The sequence below is a fragment of the Amaranthus tricolor genome, chromosome 10 (genome assembly GCF_026212465.1).
Source record: "Amaranthus tricolor cultivar Red isolate AtriRed21 chromosome 10, ASM2621246v1, whole genome shotgun sequence".
Classification (NCBI taxonomy): Eukaryota; Viridiplantae; Streptophyta; class Magnoliopsida; order Caryophyllales; family Amaranthaceae; genus Amaranthus; species Amaranthus tricolor.
In genome coordinates, this window is record NC_080056.1 from 7,594,347 (window position 1) to 7,613,120 (window position 18,774).

The 18,774-nt window shown below is 28.6% G+C and overlaps 1 protein-coding gene across 1 annotated transcript; it reads right to left on the minus strand.

The window, feature by feature from the left end:
- Positions 1-6,812: 6,812 nt before the first annotated feature.
- Positions 6,813-18,774, minus strand: LOC130825684 (uncharacterized). The gene is made up of 14 exons (XM_057691030.1): positions 18,635-18,774; positions 16,643-16,745; positions 16,234-16,329; positions 14,671-14,723; positions 14,207-14,333; positions 13,111-13,173; positions 12,748-12,807; positions 11,081-11,242; positions 10,612-10,685; positions 10,390-10,483; positions 9,488-9,624; positions 8,223-8,303; positions 7,316-7,421; positions 6,813-7,132 (listed from the first exon to the last, which is right to left on the minus strand). The coding sequence occupies exons 1-14, from the start codon at positions 18,715-18,717 to the stop codon at positions 7,052-7,054; spliced, it is 1,320 nt and encodes a 439-aa protein (XP_057547013.1). The 5' UTR covers positions 18,718-18,774; the 3' UTR covers positions 6,813-7,051.

The window sequence follows — 18,774 nt, forward strand, 5'->3', positions numbered from 1 at the left end:
TAAAAGCTTTATGTATGGTAATAGCAAGAGTGTATAGACCTCCATTAAGTTTACCAAGAAGCAAGGTCTTGGTCATCAAAGTATCCTGTACCAGGCAACTATCATTAGTAAAAGAGAGCTTAACATTATTGTCTCTACAAAGTTTATGAACGAAAATCAAATTGAAACAAAATTAGGGTACAAACAAAACATTTTTTAGCAAAAGATCTGGTGTGAGTTGTATATCACCAAGTTGGTTCACCTTGACTTTATTCCCATTTGGAATAAGAATTTCATGGCATCTACCTTGCATATATCGAATATTTGCACAACAAATGCAAAGAATTGCACATGTGGTCTGAAGCTCCATTATCAATGACCCACGTATCTTTGCCAAAGAAAAAAGTAAGATAGAAAGTACCTGCGGCATTTGCTGTGCTGGGGTTATCAAGAACATCCAGGGGAGTGTGGTCTTGATTAGTTTCCTTTTCACCAAGAAGAGTACAGAGTTGATGGAACTGATCATACTCTCAATCTCTCTCTGCCCAACAGAATCAGTATTAGCAGTTGCTGCAAAGCGTTTGGTGTTGGAGCGAGTTTTGTTGGGGTACCCATGGAGCTTGTAACAACGATCTATAGTGTGTCGCTTCATATGGAAGTGGTTACAATAGTAGGTATTGTTCCTCTTCGTTCCAGACATTTGGTGATTTCTATTGTGAGTACTTCCCCTTTGAACATTCCCATTCCATGTAGGGCCATTGCCTTGATCATAATGTGCTTTCTCCACTGTAAAAGCAACAGAATCTGTGTGCATACCAGTAAGCTTACCCATATTGTATTTCTTTTCTTCTTGTAACAGCAACCAATATACAAGGGAAGGGTTTGGTAAGTCCTCCATCATCAGGATGTTGGATTGCACTTGATTGAAGGGCTCGAAGAGCTTCATTAAAAAAACGTATAAGCCTCTGGTTTTTTTGAGACTTAAGAACCTTCTTGGTAAGATTACATGCACAACCTTGACAAGAGCAAACTGGGATAGGATCCGGAGCATCAAGTTGATCCCATATGGATTTAATTTTGGTGAAATACTCATAAATACTCATATCAGTTTCTTGAGTGACATCTAAGAGTTCAGTTTGTAATGAATATATTTGAGCAACAGAAGTTTGTCCATGATGTGCTCATTTATGAACACATTTACTACCGCTTTATTGTGCCAAGTTTTATGCTTTTCAATCGTTATTATGCACATTACGCACGATTTTACCTTGTTCTTGTCTTTGGGGTTGTTTTGTGGTTATTTCAGGAGATTCGAAGACAACAAGGTCAACATCGATGCGTTGTGAGACTTTGGCACGCAAAGCGAAGACTTTCCCGGAGGACACACTGAGCTTGGAAGCCTCTAATCACTAGCTGTTACTCCATTAGGCTAACCAAGACACCATTTAAGAAATTGGTGTTGATCTGGAGGCAAAAGAAGCTGAAACTGCTGAATCAAGCTCCATTCGGCCGAATAAAGAAGTCATTCGGTCGAATGGATCCTATTTTCTCAAAGAAGACTCACCGAAGCTGCTGGAATACGCGAATGATGCACCGTTCGGGCGAATGGTCCCGTTCGACCGAATGGACCCTTTATTCGGGCGAACCAACCCCAGAGAAAGTTCCTGAAAGTATTCAAGCGTCGAGATTCGGGCGAATGGATCCTTCATTCGGGCGAATAGACCTATTTTCTGCGGAAACAATATTTCTTCTCAAGCCAAACTCAAGGGCATTTTTGGGTATTCGAATTTCCTTTGCTTAGAGGGTATAAATACCCCACTCTCTGTAGAAACAAGGGGGAGAGCCCTAATACATTCTCTAATGTAGTTTTATTACTTAGCCTTTTTAGTAAAAAAAACCCTAGTTTATCATAGTTTTATTTCCTCAATCTTTTATTTCAAGTCTTTACTTTCTAGTTTGGATTTCAATCTTGATTATTGAATCTTTGGCACCTCTAGCATTAACATTTGGTTGTAAGTATCAATCTCCACATTGCTTCGAGTTCATTTAATGCATTTACTTTGAGTTCATTTATTGCATTTATTGTCTTGCCTTATATTTATTGCTCATTTAGGATGGTTTTTGTTCTATTGATTTTCATTGTTTCCTATATTTCAATCATGTGTGAGTAGTTCTCCTTGGGGATTGATTAGTGAAACCCTAGGAATGTTTATGTTCTTTATTGTTTAGGATTAGGGAAAGATGATAATAATTAGTTCTCGAAACCCAATGTGAATGTTGTCCTGCAACTCCTCCGGAGACATAGGGCGATTATAGGTCGTTCGTTGTGATTTGTGGAATCACCAACTTCCTCTCGCACTCTCAGGTGTCTAGACTAGTTATTGTTTGATTTCCTCTGACCCAATATATGCTCTTTTAAGATCGCCTTCTTAGGGTGAATCTAATCTCAATCCCTTTTTCTCTCCTTTGATTTATTTTGTTAATCAACCGTGTTTGTTATTTCCGTCATTAGCTTTAGATGCTCTTCAACCTACAAAAAAAATAGTTATGTTGAGACGCGGAGTTTATTGTCAACCTTGTCCTCGTGGTTCGATCCCCTACCCCACTATACTTGTGTAGTGCGTAGGTTGTTATAAGTATTGTTTGGTTCAAGGTTTAGCATAGACGACTGTGAAAATCTTGCTATCAGTCCTTAACGTTTTTCAAGATCTTGCCACATTTCCTTTGCTGTGACATAATACATCACACTGTGAGCATTGGATCTCTCTAAGGATGCGACAATTCAACCTTTCACCACATTGTTGCAATGTTCCCAAGCCTTTGCATCTGAAGACTTGTTATCTGATTTTTCCAAAGACCCATCTATGACATTTTGTTCTTGGCAGTTAAGCCTGTAATCATGCTTCTTTTCCAATCTGAATACCCACTCCCATCAAAAGGAAGTGAAACTAGTTTAGCACTAGCATGATTAGAAGGGTGTAAATAATAGGGCTTGAAGGATTTTGGGTGGGATCAACTTGAGATGTTTATTGCACTGTATTCGCCATTTTCAAAAAAAAAAAGAAAGAAAAGGAAACTAGGGGTACAACAATGGTAGAAAAAAACAAAGCAAAAAAAGAATAAGAGAAGAAAAAAAAAGAGAGGGATCAGAAGGTACTCTGCTCAGATACCATGATAATCTCAGCACAAATAGCCAAGATCAGTCTCCATTAGTGCACGCCATTAACAGTAGTTACCATACAAAGGAAAGGAATCTTTATTCATTACGTAAAGAGAGGAGCAGTACAACCTTTTATATACAAACTACTACACATGCAAGGGACCACTACATAACGTGGCAAAACAGAATGAAAAGAAATAACAAACTAAAGGATACAGTCATCAATACTTCTAACAAATTTCTTGTGCAACAAGGCAAAGGGTAAAAATGTTATTTTATGCAAGAGTCTGGTTTAATAAATATCTATATGTTCTACATTAAGAAATTTTTTCTCTCGTAAATTTGTAATAATGATGTCATTATTATTACTATTGTCATATTTTACATCCTTAATAAATGTTTCCTTCGTTTGTTAAAAAAGTTGTCACTTTTCAATTTGTGTGTTTCATTTGTTGTTTTCATAAAGAATCTTTCCTTTTAAATCACAAATTTTGGACAAAAATAACCTTGTTTATTCTCATTTTAATTTTTTAATAATGCTTATGGTCCCGTATATTTTCCATTAACTTCATTTTAACATTATTATAATCCTTATGATCCCTACATGTTTCCACTAACTTTATAAAATTATTTTTTATTAATTGTGGTCTCTATAATTTTTTCACTAACTTTTTTTTAATATTTTTTTAATATTTGTAGTTCCCATTTTTCCTCCATAAAATTTATTATTCAATAAATATATTTTTTATATAGATCGATAAGAAATAATATTCAAAAGTCTGTGAATAAAGTTCTTAAATTTTATTTTAGAATAACGTATAAAACAATGAGGGTAATATTTTCTTTGTTTAGCCGCCGCTTGAACATACAATATATGAAGTTTAAAATGATTGAAATACCCTTACTAAATCCCAAAACTACATTTTGCATCTACAATTTCATCTTCAACCCATCTACCACCATAGAAATTAATCTTAAAAAGGTAGCTATGGGAGAGTATGATTTAGATTTCAAAGGTATATATGGCCTTAATGACTTGGTCATTTTGAAGGTTTAATTTAGAAAATTAGAAGGATAAGAAACAAAAATTTTAATTACTTCCCCAAACAAGTCTGACCCTAATGACTTGGAGTCATTTGAGGTCTAATCTAGAAGGGTATGATTAAATTTTCAAAGAAAAAAATTGTCAAAATGTCTAATTTTAATGACTTATATAAATGATTTGAAAGTTTGATTTGGGAAAGTAGATATAAAATTTTTAAAGACTTTTTCTAAAAGATCTGACCTTAATGATTTGGAGTCATTTGAGGTTTGATAATGACGCATGATTGCATCCAAGAAAATGATCTCGGACGGGTGTCATTCGGTTCGGTTGCATTTCGAATCGGTTATTTTTCGGCTGTGTGTTACAACGAGTCACACTTGGGTCGAGTCGGTTAGTCACGGTTCGGTTGGAGATCGGTTATTCAAGCTATCGGGTTAGCATCAGTTCGGTGTCGATTGACGTTCGTGTCGAGTGTCAATCGGTCTCGGGTTGTCATCGATTACTAATTAGTTCGGTTTTGTCGGGTACAGATCGGATTCGAGTTTTTTTTTTCAAAAGCAATATTCGGCTACGTATTACTAATTACTATCGATCGAATCAATATTAAATTAAGTTGTTAGTCAATTTTTAATTGATGACAAGATTCCCTTTATTTAAAGCAAAATAGTTAAAATGCAAATTAATTGGTAATCATTATTATTTTTTTACTTTTACTTGTTGGACCGGAAATTAATATTATAAAGTTCTATCAATATTCATCTAATTCGATTAAAAGTAGTTAAATAAACATTGACCATTGATTATTAACTCTAAATATAGGAAACCATGTATTTATAAAATTTAATTTATTAAAATATCTAACACTTTATTAGCTTAACAAATAAGATGATTGAATATGAGTTTATCATACTTCTATGTTAAAAATTGGTTCAAGTTTACAGCAGTTCAATCTATAATTCGTTCGGGTTAAGTCGGTTTTAGCCGGATAAAACTCGGTTTCGAGCATGATTCGGATCGGATATGACTTGGGTCAGTCATTATTAGGTTCAGGTAATCTCGGTTAACGGTTATGTGTCAGTTACAAAAATCGGTTACAGCTCGGATTCAGCTTTCCCATTTTCGGTTGTCAACCGGTTCGGGTACAATTTCGGTTCGGGTACTGTCGGTTCGATAAACCAAAAAAAGGAACACATTTTCGGATCGGTTTACTTTCAATTTCGGTTCGGATTTTCGAGTCGGGTCACTTTTGAACAGCTCTAGATGCAATACACGCCAAATAAAGTAAATCTCACATGGTAATCCTAAGGTTTTGAGTTTTTTACGTGGTAATCAAAACTTTAAAAAGTCCACGCGATAATCGTAAGGTTTTCCAAATTGTTTCATTGTGACATTTTTGCACATAAAACGTTAACAAACGTTAATTTCAAAGCTTTAATGGTGTTGTACGCCTATTTATAATACTCACCATTTCAAATGTCATTAGTTTCAACATTTTCTCCAAAAACATAAACTCTAACTCTATCATATTCGGGTTTGTGGGAAAAAATATGATTTGGGTGAAAGATGATAGAGTTAGGGTTTATGTTTTGGGGGAAAAGGTTAAAACTGGTGACATTTAAAATGGTGAGTCGCATAAATACAGCCTTAAAGCTTTGAAATTAACGTTTACTAACGTTTTTATGTGCAAAAAGGTCACAGTGGAACAATTACATAAACCTCAGGGTTAATATGTGAAATTTTTAAAAATTTTGGTTATCACGTGAAAAACCCAAAACCTCGGGATTTACCACGTGAAATTTTCCAAATATTTTTCTATAATTTGCAGGTGATTCAAGCATTTTGATGATCAAAGATATAAATGTAAAATATGGAGTATTAACTAACGAAGAATAATACCTGATTCATTAATAAGAGTCATACGACATCTATATCAAAGATATAAATGTAAAATATTAAAGATATAAATGTAAAATATGTGTATTTAATTAGCAATTACAACTAAAAATTTTTTTTTAAAATAACCAACCATTGAAAAGTTTTAGAAAATATCAATATGTGATCATAAAATACCCTCCTCTTCTTTTTAAAATCAATAATTAATAATCAATCAATCAATAATCAATAAAATATACTAATGAAGAAACAACTTGAAACATGTGTCACACTGCCATTAAATATTTTCCTTTTTTTCCATTATTGACAAGGAAACTTTTTGATATTTGAATTGATATTTGGAGAAATAATTTACCCATTAAAGCATGTAATAGTTGTTGATTGACTATAACTATATGTGATGATATATCGAAATACAATATTTTCTTATATAAAACAAAAAAAAAATATACATGTAAATCTTTATTTGAACTTAGAAAATAAATCATCATTATATAATGAATAAGCTAACTATTAATTTGGCTATTTTTTCAACTAAATGCTCCCACTTATCTATCATGACTTTTTTTAAAAAAAATCACGGCTATTGTTTTAGAAAAAAACTAAATTTTAAGGCTATAGTTAACAATTAATCCAAATAAGAAAGAATATTTCTTTTAAATTGCATAAACAAAATAAAAAGAAAAAGAAATTATATGAAGAGAGTTAAAGAAAATAGTGGCAACATTTTACACAAAACAAAATATAGTAAAATAAAATGAACACACAAAAACTAAAAATGTGGTATTTTCAAAGATACACAATGAAATACAATATAACTTTCGTTCTAGAATATATTTGATACAAATTTTGACATATTTTGTGGAGAAAAATATAATTATGAGTACCAAACAATTATTTTTTATTATATAAATAATATATTTTGTGAAAAAATATCAATATCAGTATTAAATATAAAAGAAAAACTATCATTGCTATGGTAAACAACGCGCTGATGGTATGATTGCATAGGGATCATCAAATGCAACGACATTTCCTTTGCGTGAGAATATCACCTGCATTATTTTAACATTATTTTTTGTTATTCAACTTTTGCTAATATTGTGAATTGTGATTTTAGTAAGTAATCATGATTTATTATAAACCTTTTTTAACATACTAATAATTCATTTTTATTTGATTGAAAGATACTCTCCCAATTTTATTTTTATCTAAGAATTTGTCCATATGATGATTACCTGGTAGTCACCAAGGGTGCGCATTTTGAATCCAGCTGCACAATAATCGAAATAGTATTCCCATGTCCTAATAAACTTCTCATCAAAGCCGAGTGAAATAATTTTGCTGAAAAAAATATATTTATGAGCTTAATTCACAATAAATCCTTATTAGGGAATTATATATATCCAAACATTTATATACACCATATTTTCTATAAATTTTGCTAAATGTATATTTCTTATGTTTTGTTATATATACTATATTTCACTCTATTATGTAATTTAAAGCGTTATTTTAATCATTTAAAAATTGAGTTATGCAAAATTACAAATTATAAAAACTAAATATTTTCAAAATATGTGATTTAAACGATTCAAAAAAGATACACCTTTCGTTCATCAAAAAGTTCACATTTGTTATTTTGGGTATTTTATTTATTGTTCCTATAAACAATCTTTTCATTTATATCACAAATTTTGGACAAAAATAATCTTTTTAATCCTCATTTTATTATTTTAATAATGTCTGTGGTCCCCACATATCTTTGACTAACTTTATTTTAACTTTTTTATATTTCTTACAGTCCCTACATACTTCCCACTAACTTTATAAAAATATTTTTTTATTAGTTGTGGTCTTCATATTTTTTTCACTAATTTTTTTTAATATTTTTTAAGTTTATGGTCTCCACTTTTCCTTCATCAAATTTATTATTCAATAAAATAATATCTCCACTATTTAAAAGATTTTATTTTTCTTAATTTCCATGAACATTCTTAATGGGAACTTAATTAGGAATCAGAGGCAACACTATTTTAATTTGACTATATTTTTCTTAATACATTATTTGTAATATATAAAATAAGATTGAATAATAAACGATCTAACAAGGAGTATTTCATAATGGAAGTCGTATTGACTAACCTTTGATTCTCCAAAAAGTTTTTTCTCCATAGTCTAATAGTTTGATAGTAATGGTCTCCAATGTTTTCCACGTGCTCCACACTATATTCAAAATGTTGTAAAATTAATAAATTATTGTCATATTGTTATTTACCTTTAACTATTTCTTGGCGTGTACCGTCAAATTTCCCTATAATTAATACTTGATGAGAAAATCAAAAAAAAGTATGAAAATGATATATTTGAGAATGTGGGAAAAAAAATGAGTGAAATAAAAAGATAATTTAAATGTCTCGATGAAATTTAAGAAATGAATACAGGTAATGATAAAGAATAAAAGTTAAGTAAATTCGGTGAGAAGGATTAAAAAAAAGTGAAACAAATTTTATGAAATACATGGATTATTAAAATAAAACTATGTAAATATTATCTCCTTTTAAAAATGTATTTTAAAACTCAAGGATTATGCCATTATTTATCATGCCCTATTATTTATAATATTTACAATCTATTTGAAAATTGTTACTAAATGATTGGAATTAGAATCATTTATAGTGTAAATTTTAAAAATATTTATCATGTTATTCCTATAGTAATGAAAATTTGATTATAAAAATATTTTTTATTTCATAATTTTCATTATCACCTAATAATACATGTTTAAATGGTAATACATTGAAATAAATTTTGTGGAAAAAATAAAATTGTTGAACGAGAATTAAGAATGACCATTAAACTTGTTAAGAGATATTCTAACTAAAATTACATTAAATTTTATATTACCATTCCCACGGTTTAGTACCGATACCAAATGGACTGTTAAGGTATTAGAAAACACAAATGAAAATTTTTTCAAAAACTATTTGTAAAAGCTCTTCAATTTCTTTCATTTTTATACCTTTCAATTAACTACGCATAAAAGAAAATTTAATAATTTTTTATGGATTCAAAATTTGACATCATGTTTCATTTTCGTTAAAAAATTTATTACAGTATATTATATTGATAAATATTACTCCCTCCAATTTACTACTAATGTCCCATTTGTTTTATGCACTCTATCCAATGCACTTATTTAATTATTAATATCTCTAATTATACAAAATTAAATATGGAAAGTTGATATGAATAATTCTTGCATTGCACCGAATCAAACAAGATCCCACTTGACTATGTTTTAACTTATAGATTAATAATAAAATACAAATTAAGAATAAGAGATGAATAGTATCAAAAAAGCGAATAAAACGTTAGTGCTGAAATGGAGGGAGTATTTATAATATTACCAAAGTCTTGATGCAGTAGCCATAGCTGATGTTACTCGGCTAAAGGAAGGTAGACATCCACCAAAAAAAATGTATTCCTTAATGAAACCTGGACTTTTCCTGAATTCATCATAGCATTCATCTGCTATAGATATGAACTGCATATTAACAAACATTAAGTCACAACTTCGAAATTATGTGTTTCTTTGATTTTACAATATATGATCATGTGACATTTTTTCTCATACCACGTGCAGAAAATATTATTAATATACTTGTTAATGTAATAAATCAATTATTAATATTTTTAAGGAAAAATTAATATTAATAATTTAATATTTTACCCATTTGCCGTAAATAATCTCATCTTTGGATTATATTTTAATAATTCAACCATTGCACTTACTTTGCTATCAACATAACCTTTTATCTTATCATAATTCAACATTTGCTTTTAATTTGCTATCAGCATACCTTATTAGTATGCTGACATCATTAACTTAAGGCAATGGTTGATTTATTAAAAAAATTTTAAAGTTGGGATTATTTACAATAGATGGGTGAAAGTGGGAATTATTTACAATATTTAAATGCACTATCATGTTTATATTATGCTAGTATGAAAACTCGTACAATGTATGAAATTGTTAGAATAAAAATATATAAGTATAAATTTTAAATATGGATGCAATTACATGTTTGGGAGATTGATGCCCCACACGCCCTAATAATGTTTAGTTTGACTTGTATGAAACTGTCTCATAGAATTAACTTATTTTTTTAATTATCATTTTAAAATTATAATTGATCACTTTAACGCACTAAATATATAAGGGTGGGTCTAATAAAAACCGTATCCTTTAAAATTTGTAAATAATGTTTCGCAATTGCCAATAAAATAAAGTGATGGTTGGCATTATTACCTGAAGGACAAATAAACCATTAGGTGCCAAAAATGATTCACAGCAACGGAAATACTCTTCAATGTATTCATGTCCCACGGATTCAAGCATTTCACTAAATTAAACATAAACAACACAAGGAAATAACACTTAATTAGTATTGCTAATTAATTAATTAATGAATATAATCTACTTTTATGTTTAATTTAATTTATTATTACATGGTTTTTATTAGAAAATTACCAGGAGAATATTCTATCATATTTATGGACATCTTTCAACTGTCTATAATCACATAGAAGAAATCTTATTCGATCCTGAAAAAATCGAATAAATTTTGTTAGTTTGATAAATAAGATTGACCAACTGTTAATCTTTTGCACTTCCGCTGTGAATAATCTCAGTTTCAGATTATTTTCTAATAATCTTGTAGTTGCTCTTAGCTCGCTGTGAATAATCTAGTTTTTGTCTTAGTTTGCTAGTAACATACTCTATTATAAGTGATATAGTATTTTGTGGGCAAATATATAACAAAGATTAGATTATAAAAAATAATCCAAGAATAAAATTATTTACAACGTATGAGTGAAAGATTAGATTAATAATATAATATTGTATTCAATTATTTAGTGAGACGAATTAATTATCAGCTCTAATTTTTTGAGCTTAAAGATTTAACATTATTATTTGTCTTTTGTGGACCCCAATTTACCTGTAAGCCAGCCTTGTTGACCCTTTCCTCAGCAAATTTAAGTTGCTCTTGGGAAAGAGTAATGCCAGTGTATTTACAACCTGTTCTCTTAACAAGTTCAATAGCAAGTGTACCCCAACCAAAACCTGTCTCAAGCACTTCATGATGCTCCTTTACTCTTGCCTATATTAATATATATTAGAATAAATCAATAAACTCAGGGTTTGATATATAAAATAAATAAAATAAAATATTTAAATATTTTTTTTTTAACTTCGAGATTATTAATGGTTACATAATAATATTTATTAATTTATGATAAAATATTAATTTTTTAGAGGTTATGTGTTATTTTTCCATATTTTATTTGTATTCTATAAATTTTTAACTAGCAACAAATTAAAATGATATGCTTTCTATGGATTATGTGTTTCATAAAATATATTAAAATAAGTCTGCATTTTATTCGTTGCATTTACTATTGTTATTTTTTATTATAACCATATGCTTTCTATTTATATTTATCTTATGTCTAAGGGTCACGTTTGGGTGTGATAAGATGTAAATTTGCGGAATTCGCTTCAACTGTACTCGGTTTCATTAATTGTAGAATCTTATCTTATTCTTTCTTGTGTCGGGGAATTCTATGGCCGCGCTCTCCTTTATGGGTATGAGTTGTCGCCGTCCTTCCCTTCTCAGACCTTGGCCATAATTTTTTATAGGCGGGATACATTGAGTATGATGATGATGATGAAATTAAAATGAATAATGACTAAGATCTTATTTTAAGAAAATTAATGGTTAAGATTAGATGATTGTGGTGATTATTTTAAAGAGTAAGCTACTATATATAGAATTATCTGTACATTCAAGTCTAATCCAACTTGTTTTTTCAAAATTAAAAGAAAATTACAGTAATAGAGAAAGTCTTGTATGAACTTGGTCCACAACTATTTAGAAGAAAATCAAAAATTGACAAATTTTTATAAGGCCCTATATAATTTAAAAAATTATGATATTTTTCTATCAAATTTGTATATATCTTTAAACACTTAAAATATATTACGTAATTAAATTTTGAGGCCCCCAATTTTCTTTGGTCATTTGTGGTCGAACATGTTAAACATGCTCAGAACCTCCCTTAACACTATTTTAGGGTTGGATCAATCTTCAAAAGTATTAAAATAGACTAATAAATATTTTTACTGGACAAGTATTATCAAGTATAATCATGGATAAATACATGTTATTATTAGGTTTGTGCACACTAAAATAGCATGACCAAGTCTATACGCGACTTTTAATTTATAGAATGTCAGAAACGGGCTTGCTCGTTTGCTTTTTAATTAAGAGGTGTTAGCAAACGACTGATAGCTGATTATAGCGGCTGATTTGACCAGTTGATATTATAAATAGGTTTGACCAGACCAACTGATTTTGAATCCGTAGCTATGAGTAGCTAGTTCAAAAATAATTTATTCATAATAATAAGCTGTTTAAACTAGCTAATTTATTAAACATTAGCATTTGATAGTTTGGCCACTCAAGCCTTTATTTATATCAAAGAAGTTAAAATTATCCAATTAACTATTTTGCCAAATACCCTAAATTTTCTCCAAATTAAACCACAATAAAACAAAAGTATAAGACTTAAAAAAAAATACAAGAACCAAAATAATAAAACATACCTTATCAATTAGAAGGGATATTTTTCTCATTTGTGCAACCTCTAAATCTTCATTTTCTGACTACATTGTATCAACAATTGTAAACCGATTAATTGATGAAATCATATTAATTCAAATCAAGCTAATTGCTAGAGGGATTCATGTCATCAGGTTGATTTCAGATTAAGTGTTTCGATTCGGTTTAAAATCGGATTTGTGTCAATATTGGTTTTTACATCATCGTAAATCCATTTTTAAGTCGGTTCAAATCGAATTAAGTTACGACATTGAGTGAATATCAAGTCATCAAGTCTGTTTTGAACCCCTCTAGTAATTACAAAACTTAAAAATACGAATGAAATTGCATGGAAAATGAAATCTGACCTTAAAGACCGCACAAGAGTACAACATCGTTTCATCCATGAAATACGAAAACATTTCGTTACTCTGTCATTTGAATAAGAACTATATTAAATTTAAATAATTTAATTAATTTACTTTATTTATTTAAAGCGCCTAGTAGTCAACAATTAAGATATCTCAAACATTTTTGCACGAAAAGTTAAGCTAATTATCAACTAATAAATGACTTGCTAGATTGCGTACTTCAACAATAATAAACTAAATATTACGACTATTGTAGAAACGCACATTTGCTTATAATGTTAAAAATCAATCAATTTTTCACCAAGAATGATTGATTATGATTTATAATGTATAATTATAATAATTATATAGTCATATTCTTTATAATGTTCAAATCGTCTAACTACGATCTTGCCTTGAATTGAATTCTTAGTCGATTTATTGGTTCATTAAGCAGCTAAAAACGTATTGGGTAAATAACTTTAATATAATCGAAAAATTGCATTAAACAAATAATTAAGTAGATGTAGAAAAACTACAATGATAATTATTTAGTGGAAGTCTTGAAATTAAATTTCATTTAACTTTACTATCTTTTCAGTCTATCCTATAATAAAAAAAACTAAAAAAAAAAAAGCAAATTTCACCAAGTGGCCAAAAATAAAATTTAAATCTACCAAATAATGGCCAACACATTCTTGTATTTACTTGGACAAAGGATTGGAGAGTGATCTTATAGGAAAATAAATAAAAAAAAAAATAAGACAAAAATTAATAATCTAAATACCACATTTAATGAAATTGTAATTAAAATTACAATTGATTTTTTCTTGGTTTTTAGTGTGTTTTGCTTTTTGATTAGTTAAATAATCAAAGATAAGTATTTGTAAAATATTTTATAAATCAGCTGAAAAATTAGCTTTTGAGTCATATCGAAAAAATACTATTCATATTAACTTTTATTTTCATTGTTTTTAATTTTTACCAAAACATTTCAATAGCAAATAACTTAATTAAACAGTTAGCTAATTTATTTTAATTTGTTCAATCAATCAATAATAAGTTTAATAACAAGCATTAGTCAAAGAAAGGCTAAAGTTGATTTGATTGGTACCAAGTCATAATGTTGAGAAATATTAGTACGAGCTTGGGTAAGTGTGTTTCGCCTTCGAAAGTGACGGTAGATAAATTTAGCTGTGCCAATCCATGATGTTATTGAGAATACTGATGCCCACCAATTCCTGTTTTCAGTCATTCAACACATACAATGGTTACGTTACGTATAAGACCTTAAAAAATATTGTTGCTTATTCATAGATTCGAACCTCTAACTTATTGTCACATTGGCTTCAGATACCATGTTAAAGAATCAAATTAACCAAAAGTTTAAGCTGATGGTTAAAACCCCAAGATATGTTATATTCTCCGTTAAGGTTGATACTGAGTTAATTGATGATGAAATGTATTTCGAATGGACAGAGTAATTAGTTTATGAATATTAATGTTTTTATTGATTTAAGAAAATAATGTAAGGGATTATATCTAAAGGATGATTTTAAATAAGATATAATTATGTACCTTTTACTAACATTAGCTGAAGATGAATTATAATCTGTACAAGCTAGAAAGATCTGTGACACATTATGATGGAAGTTTATTAAAACTAATTAATAATGTGAAATTTCAAGCGATGACATCATATTAAAAACATTATTATGATGCTTGTATTATTAAAATCTGATCATTGTATTAAAATATATGGATATCTTTTATATAAGCATCATAATAATTTTTTTAATAATTAACAAAAACTAATTAATGGACCAAATTTCAAGATTAAAAAATCAACAATTTTGATTGACTTTAAAAAGTAGAATAATCTAGAGTGTTTGTTTTGAGGGAATTTAAAGATGTGAATAAGAATAAAAGATTGAGACTGATTACTTGTTTATTTATTTAAAGGGAATGAAATTCACGAGATGGTAGGGGAATGAGTCTAACAAAAAATGTCTTTTGAAGGGTGGTAGTTAGATTGAGATTAGGGATACGTATGGGTCTTAGATTTTAAGAATCTAGACCTAATTCGACTTTAATTTAAGGGTTTAAATTCATCTATTTTTAGACCTTAAGAGTTCGAGTTGGATTTAGATTCATGATCTTAGGGTCTAAGTCCACACTTTTAAAACTCAAGTCCGACCCATTGACCCTTTGCATTTATTTTTTTTAAAGAATTATATAAAAACTTTTATATGTATTTGTTTGTTTAATTTGAACCTTTGTAAATTTATGTAATTTGAAATGTGATTGTTGCATATATACTTTGAATATCAAAAGATTTAATAAATATTTCGTTATAAGAAATTGAATGGTCGAAATTTTGGTACATTTAATCTCTCAATTAATATAAAGTATTACAAAATCTTTGTTAATTGAAAATGTATAAAAAATTTATACAAATTAACGAAAATTGCATAAAATTATTTTTATAATAGTTTTGAATCCAGATGCAGACTCCTTGACCCACAAAATCATAAGTATTTAGGTTTGGATCCAAATTTTCCATCCTAATGGATACAAGTCTACATTTGGATTTATAAAATAAAAAATAGGGTTAGGGTTTGGATCTGAATTTAGCTGCACTCAAGTCAGATTTGATCCTAGTGCATCCCTATTGAGACTTAGAGAGTTATGCAAAATGACATAATTACCATTAATGTAAACAAAAGAGAAAAAAATAAATAAGGTTATAGTTGTAATTTTAAATTCTTTTTGAACTAATTTTCATCATATACATGTTCTTCACTTTGATTACTTTGATTACTTTAGTTTCGTAAATAATCACTTTAAGGTTATAAATAATGGTCTAAATATTATAATAGTGATCGTTTAAATATTTTAAGTGCTCATTTTAAACTTAAATTGGTTGTTCTAAGATTATATGTGATCAATTTAAAATTATCAGTGATAACATTTATTTAAAGCTATAACCATAGATTAGGCTAGCCCAATATAGTTATAGTCACACCGTAAGACAGTCTCACCAATAAAACTCAGCAGTTTTTAATCCCTCAAAACAAACGAGTCCTTAGTGTCATGATAATATAGTAGTTGGTAGAGTAGCATAGGAAATATGTATTTTACCATCATGACATTTACAAGACCTTTGTCTTTGTCAACGAAAGAAAAATCTCCATTAATATATGCATCTGCGAAACCTAAGTCTGCTTCCATGGCAACCTATTTTCACCAAAAAAGATATTAGAACATAAGCTTATTATGGTTATAATACCAACTCTATCAACTTTATTATGTTATAATACCAACTTTAATAAGTTATAATACCAACTTCAATAAGTTATAAATCAACTCCAAATAAATTAGATAGTGCCTTTTTTTTAGTTGTTTTTTTAGTAATAATTAACCGGCCCATTTAATACACATCTTTTATAAAGACGGTCTCAAATAAGAATTTGTGATATATAATACTTGTATATTATGAGATCTCTTTTACTGGTTTAATCTTTTAAAAAGCCGAAACAATGAAAAATACCTTCCAATAAAATTGTGGATCGTGAACCTTCAAAGTAACTGATAATGGACATATTTCCAGCGAGCCCTCAAAGCATAAACTAGTGCCATCCTTTTCTATAAGGCTGTTAGTTTGAAAAAATATAAGAATATTGTAAAGACTGTACCCATTTAAGGCAATAACTAGGATTACTAATTATAATTAATGAACGAAAATCAATTTTTTTATAATCATTTCTTTTTTAGGGAAATTTCCAAAATAGTACATAGGAGTATATTTTAATGAAGAAAAATATAATTAGCACCATTTTAATTATATGTAATATTATAATAAAGCACAATACCTTATGTTGTAATATATCATTGAACGAAGTTTATCAATAGCAAATATATTAATTATTGTATCATACGGTATCACATAGGCTTAATAGCCCATTAAAATATATAATGAGAATGTTAACTTTTAATTTGACATTTTCTCATCGAGAAACGGGTCTCTCACAAGAATAGCTCTAATAAATTCATTTTGTTATAGTATGTGAATTGTGATACTAAGGGTATCATGATACAACAACCGTTGCTTATTTTATATTTAAAAAGTTTTAACTCCACATGTTATTCTTTTCTTGTTAATACTTTTACAGAAGTAGTTTTTATAAAAGTACATATAAATTCCATACATTTATGATTACCATAGGACGAAATTTTAAATGTTTAACGATAAAAAATATCAAATCACAAAAAAAAATGAAACGAGTATAAAACTATCATAGGACTTTAAATACTTTTTTAATTTTTTCATGATAGGATGAGTATAGTTGTTCACTTTTTGCTAATTTTAATATTTCATCAAAATTGGCGAGAAACAAAATAAAACTTATTGGTAAAATTACAGAGAAGAAAATTATTTTGATGCTCGAACAACTTTATTAAAATAGTGGCCCGGCATAGGGTGCATGCTCGAACAAATAAAAGCACTATTGGGCTCAAACAAAGCACAAGGAGTTGGAGACTTTCTTATGCATGTTTTGCAATTAGTGTAGTTTTGGGGACACGTAACGTCCTTTAATAAGATTTTATTTAGTGATTTATGGCCATATGGGGATATAATATAAGGGTCTAAAAATAATATTAAGGGTTAAATAATGTGATGGTTCTGATGGCTACTATAAAGAGAGAAATAACATTAAGAAAGTCTAAGAGGGTTTTTTGTATTATTTTTTTTAGATTTTATTAGTTGTTATAGTTAATGGTAAATAATATAAAAAATTCATATTTATGCGATATTAATGATTTTATTTATGACTTAATTATTATCTTTAAAAAAATAAGTTCAAATAAAATGATTAGTTTTAAAAAATATTTTTAATGCTTTCAGATATGTTTAATGAAGTTTGTTAAATCATAAAAAATAAATTGTAACTGGTTCATCTATCTTATTAACTTGCTTAATCACTTAATTGTATACTTAAAATATTGGCTGTTGAGAATGTTAATTAAGTGATTAAGAATTTTCTTTTCATCGTAATAATAGATAGAGACGCAATTACAAAATAGACATTAAATGGGCCGAAATATTTAATGTCTATGCAAATCTAGTGAACCATGAGAGTAAGCAGTGGGGTTTGTATCCTTCTTGGCTCCCATGTGGCTTCACTACTGGCGAGTGGTGACAGTGGTTTGATTCTCTTTATATATTAGAAAATTTTTCCTCGTTTTTAGAGATTTTCTAATCTATGCAAATAAAAGTTTTTAGGGTCTTTTATCTTATTCTATTTAGAAATATTATTATTAGTTCTATATAATCTTTAAATAATTTTTTATTTGCAATTCATTTCAAATATATTAATGCAAGATGTTAATCTCAAAAGAACGAAATCAACTTCATAAACCAACATATAAAATGATATGACGGTTCACATAATTAAAAATATACTCAAATAAAATCATATCTAAATTCTAAATAAAAAAATATGCATGTAAAAAAAATTTAAAGAAAAAAAAAATAACTTACGTTAAACTACCGGCCGAAATGAAGGCCTTAAGAAATGCCGTAACAGACTGACGAGCTGTTGCTTCTTTCCAAGAAAGAGCCATGAAGATTGAAATGTATACAAAGATGATGAAAAGATAATTATCAATTATGGTTAAGGG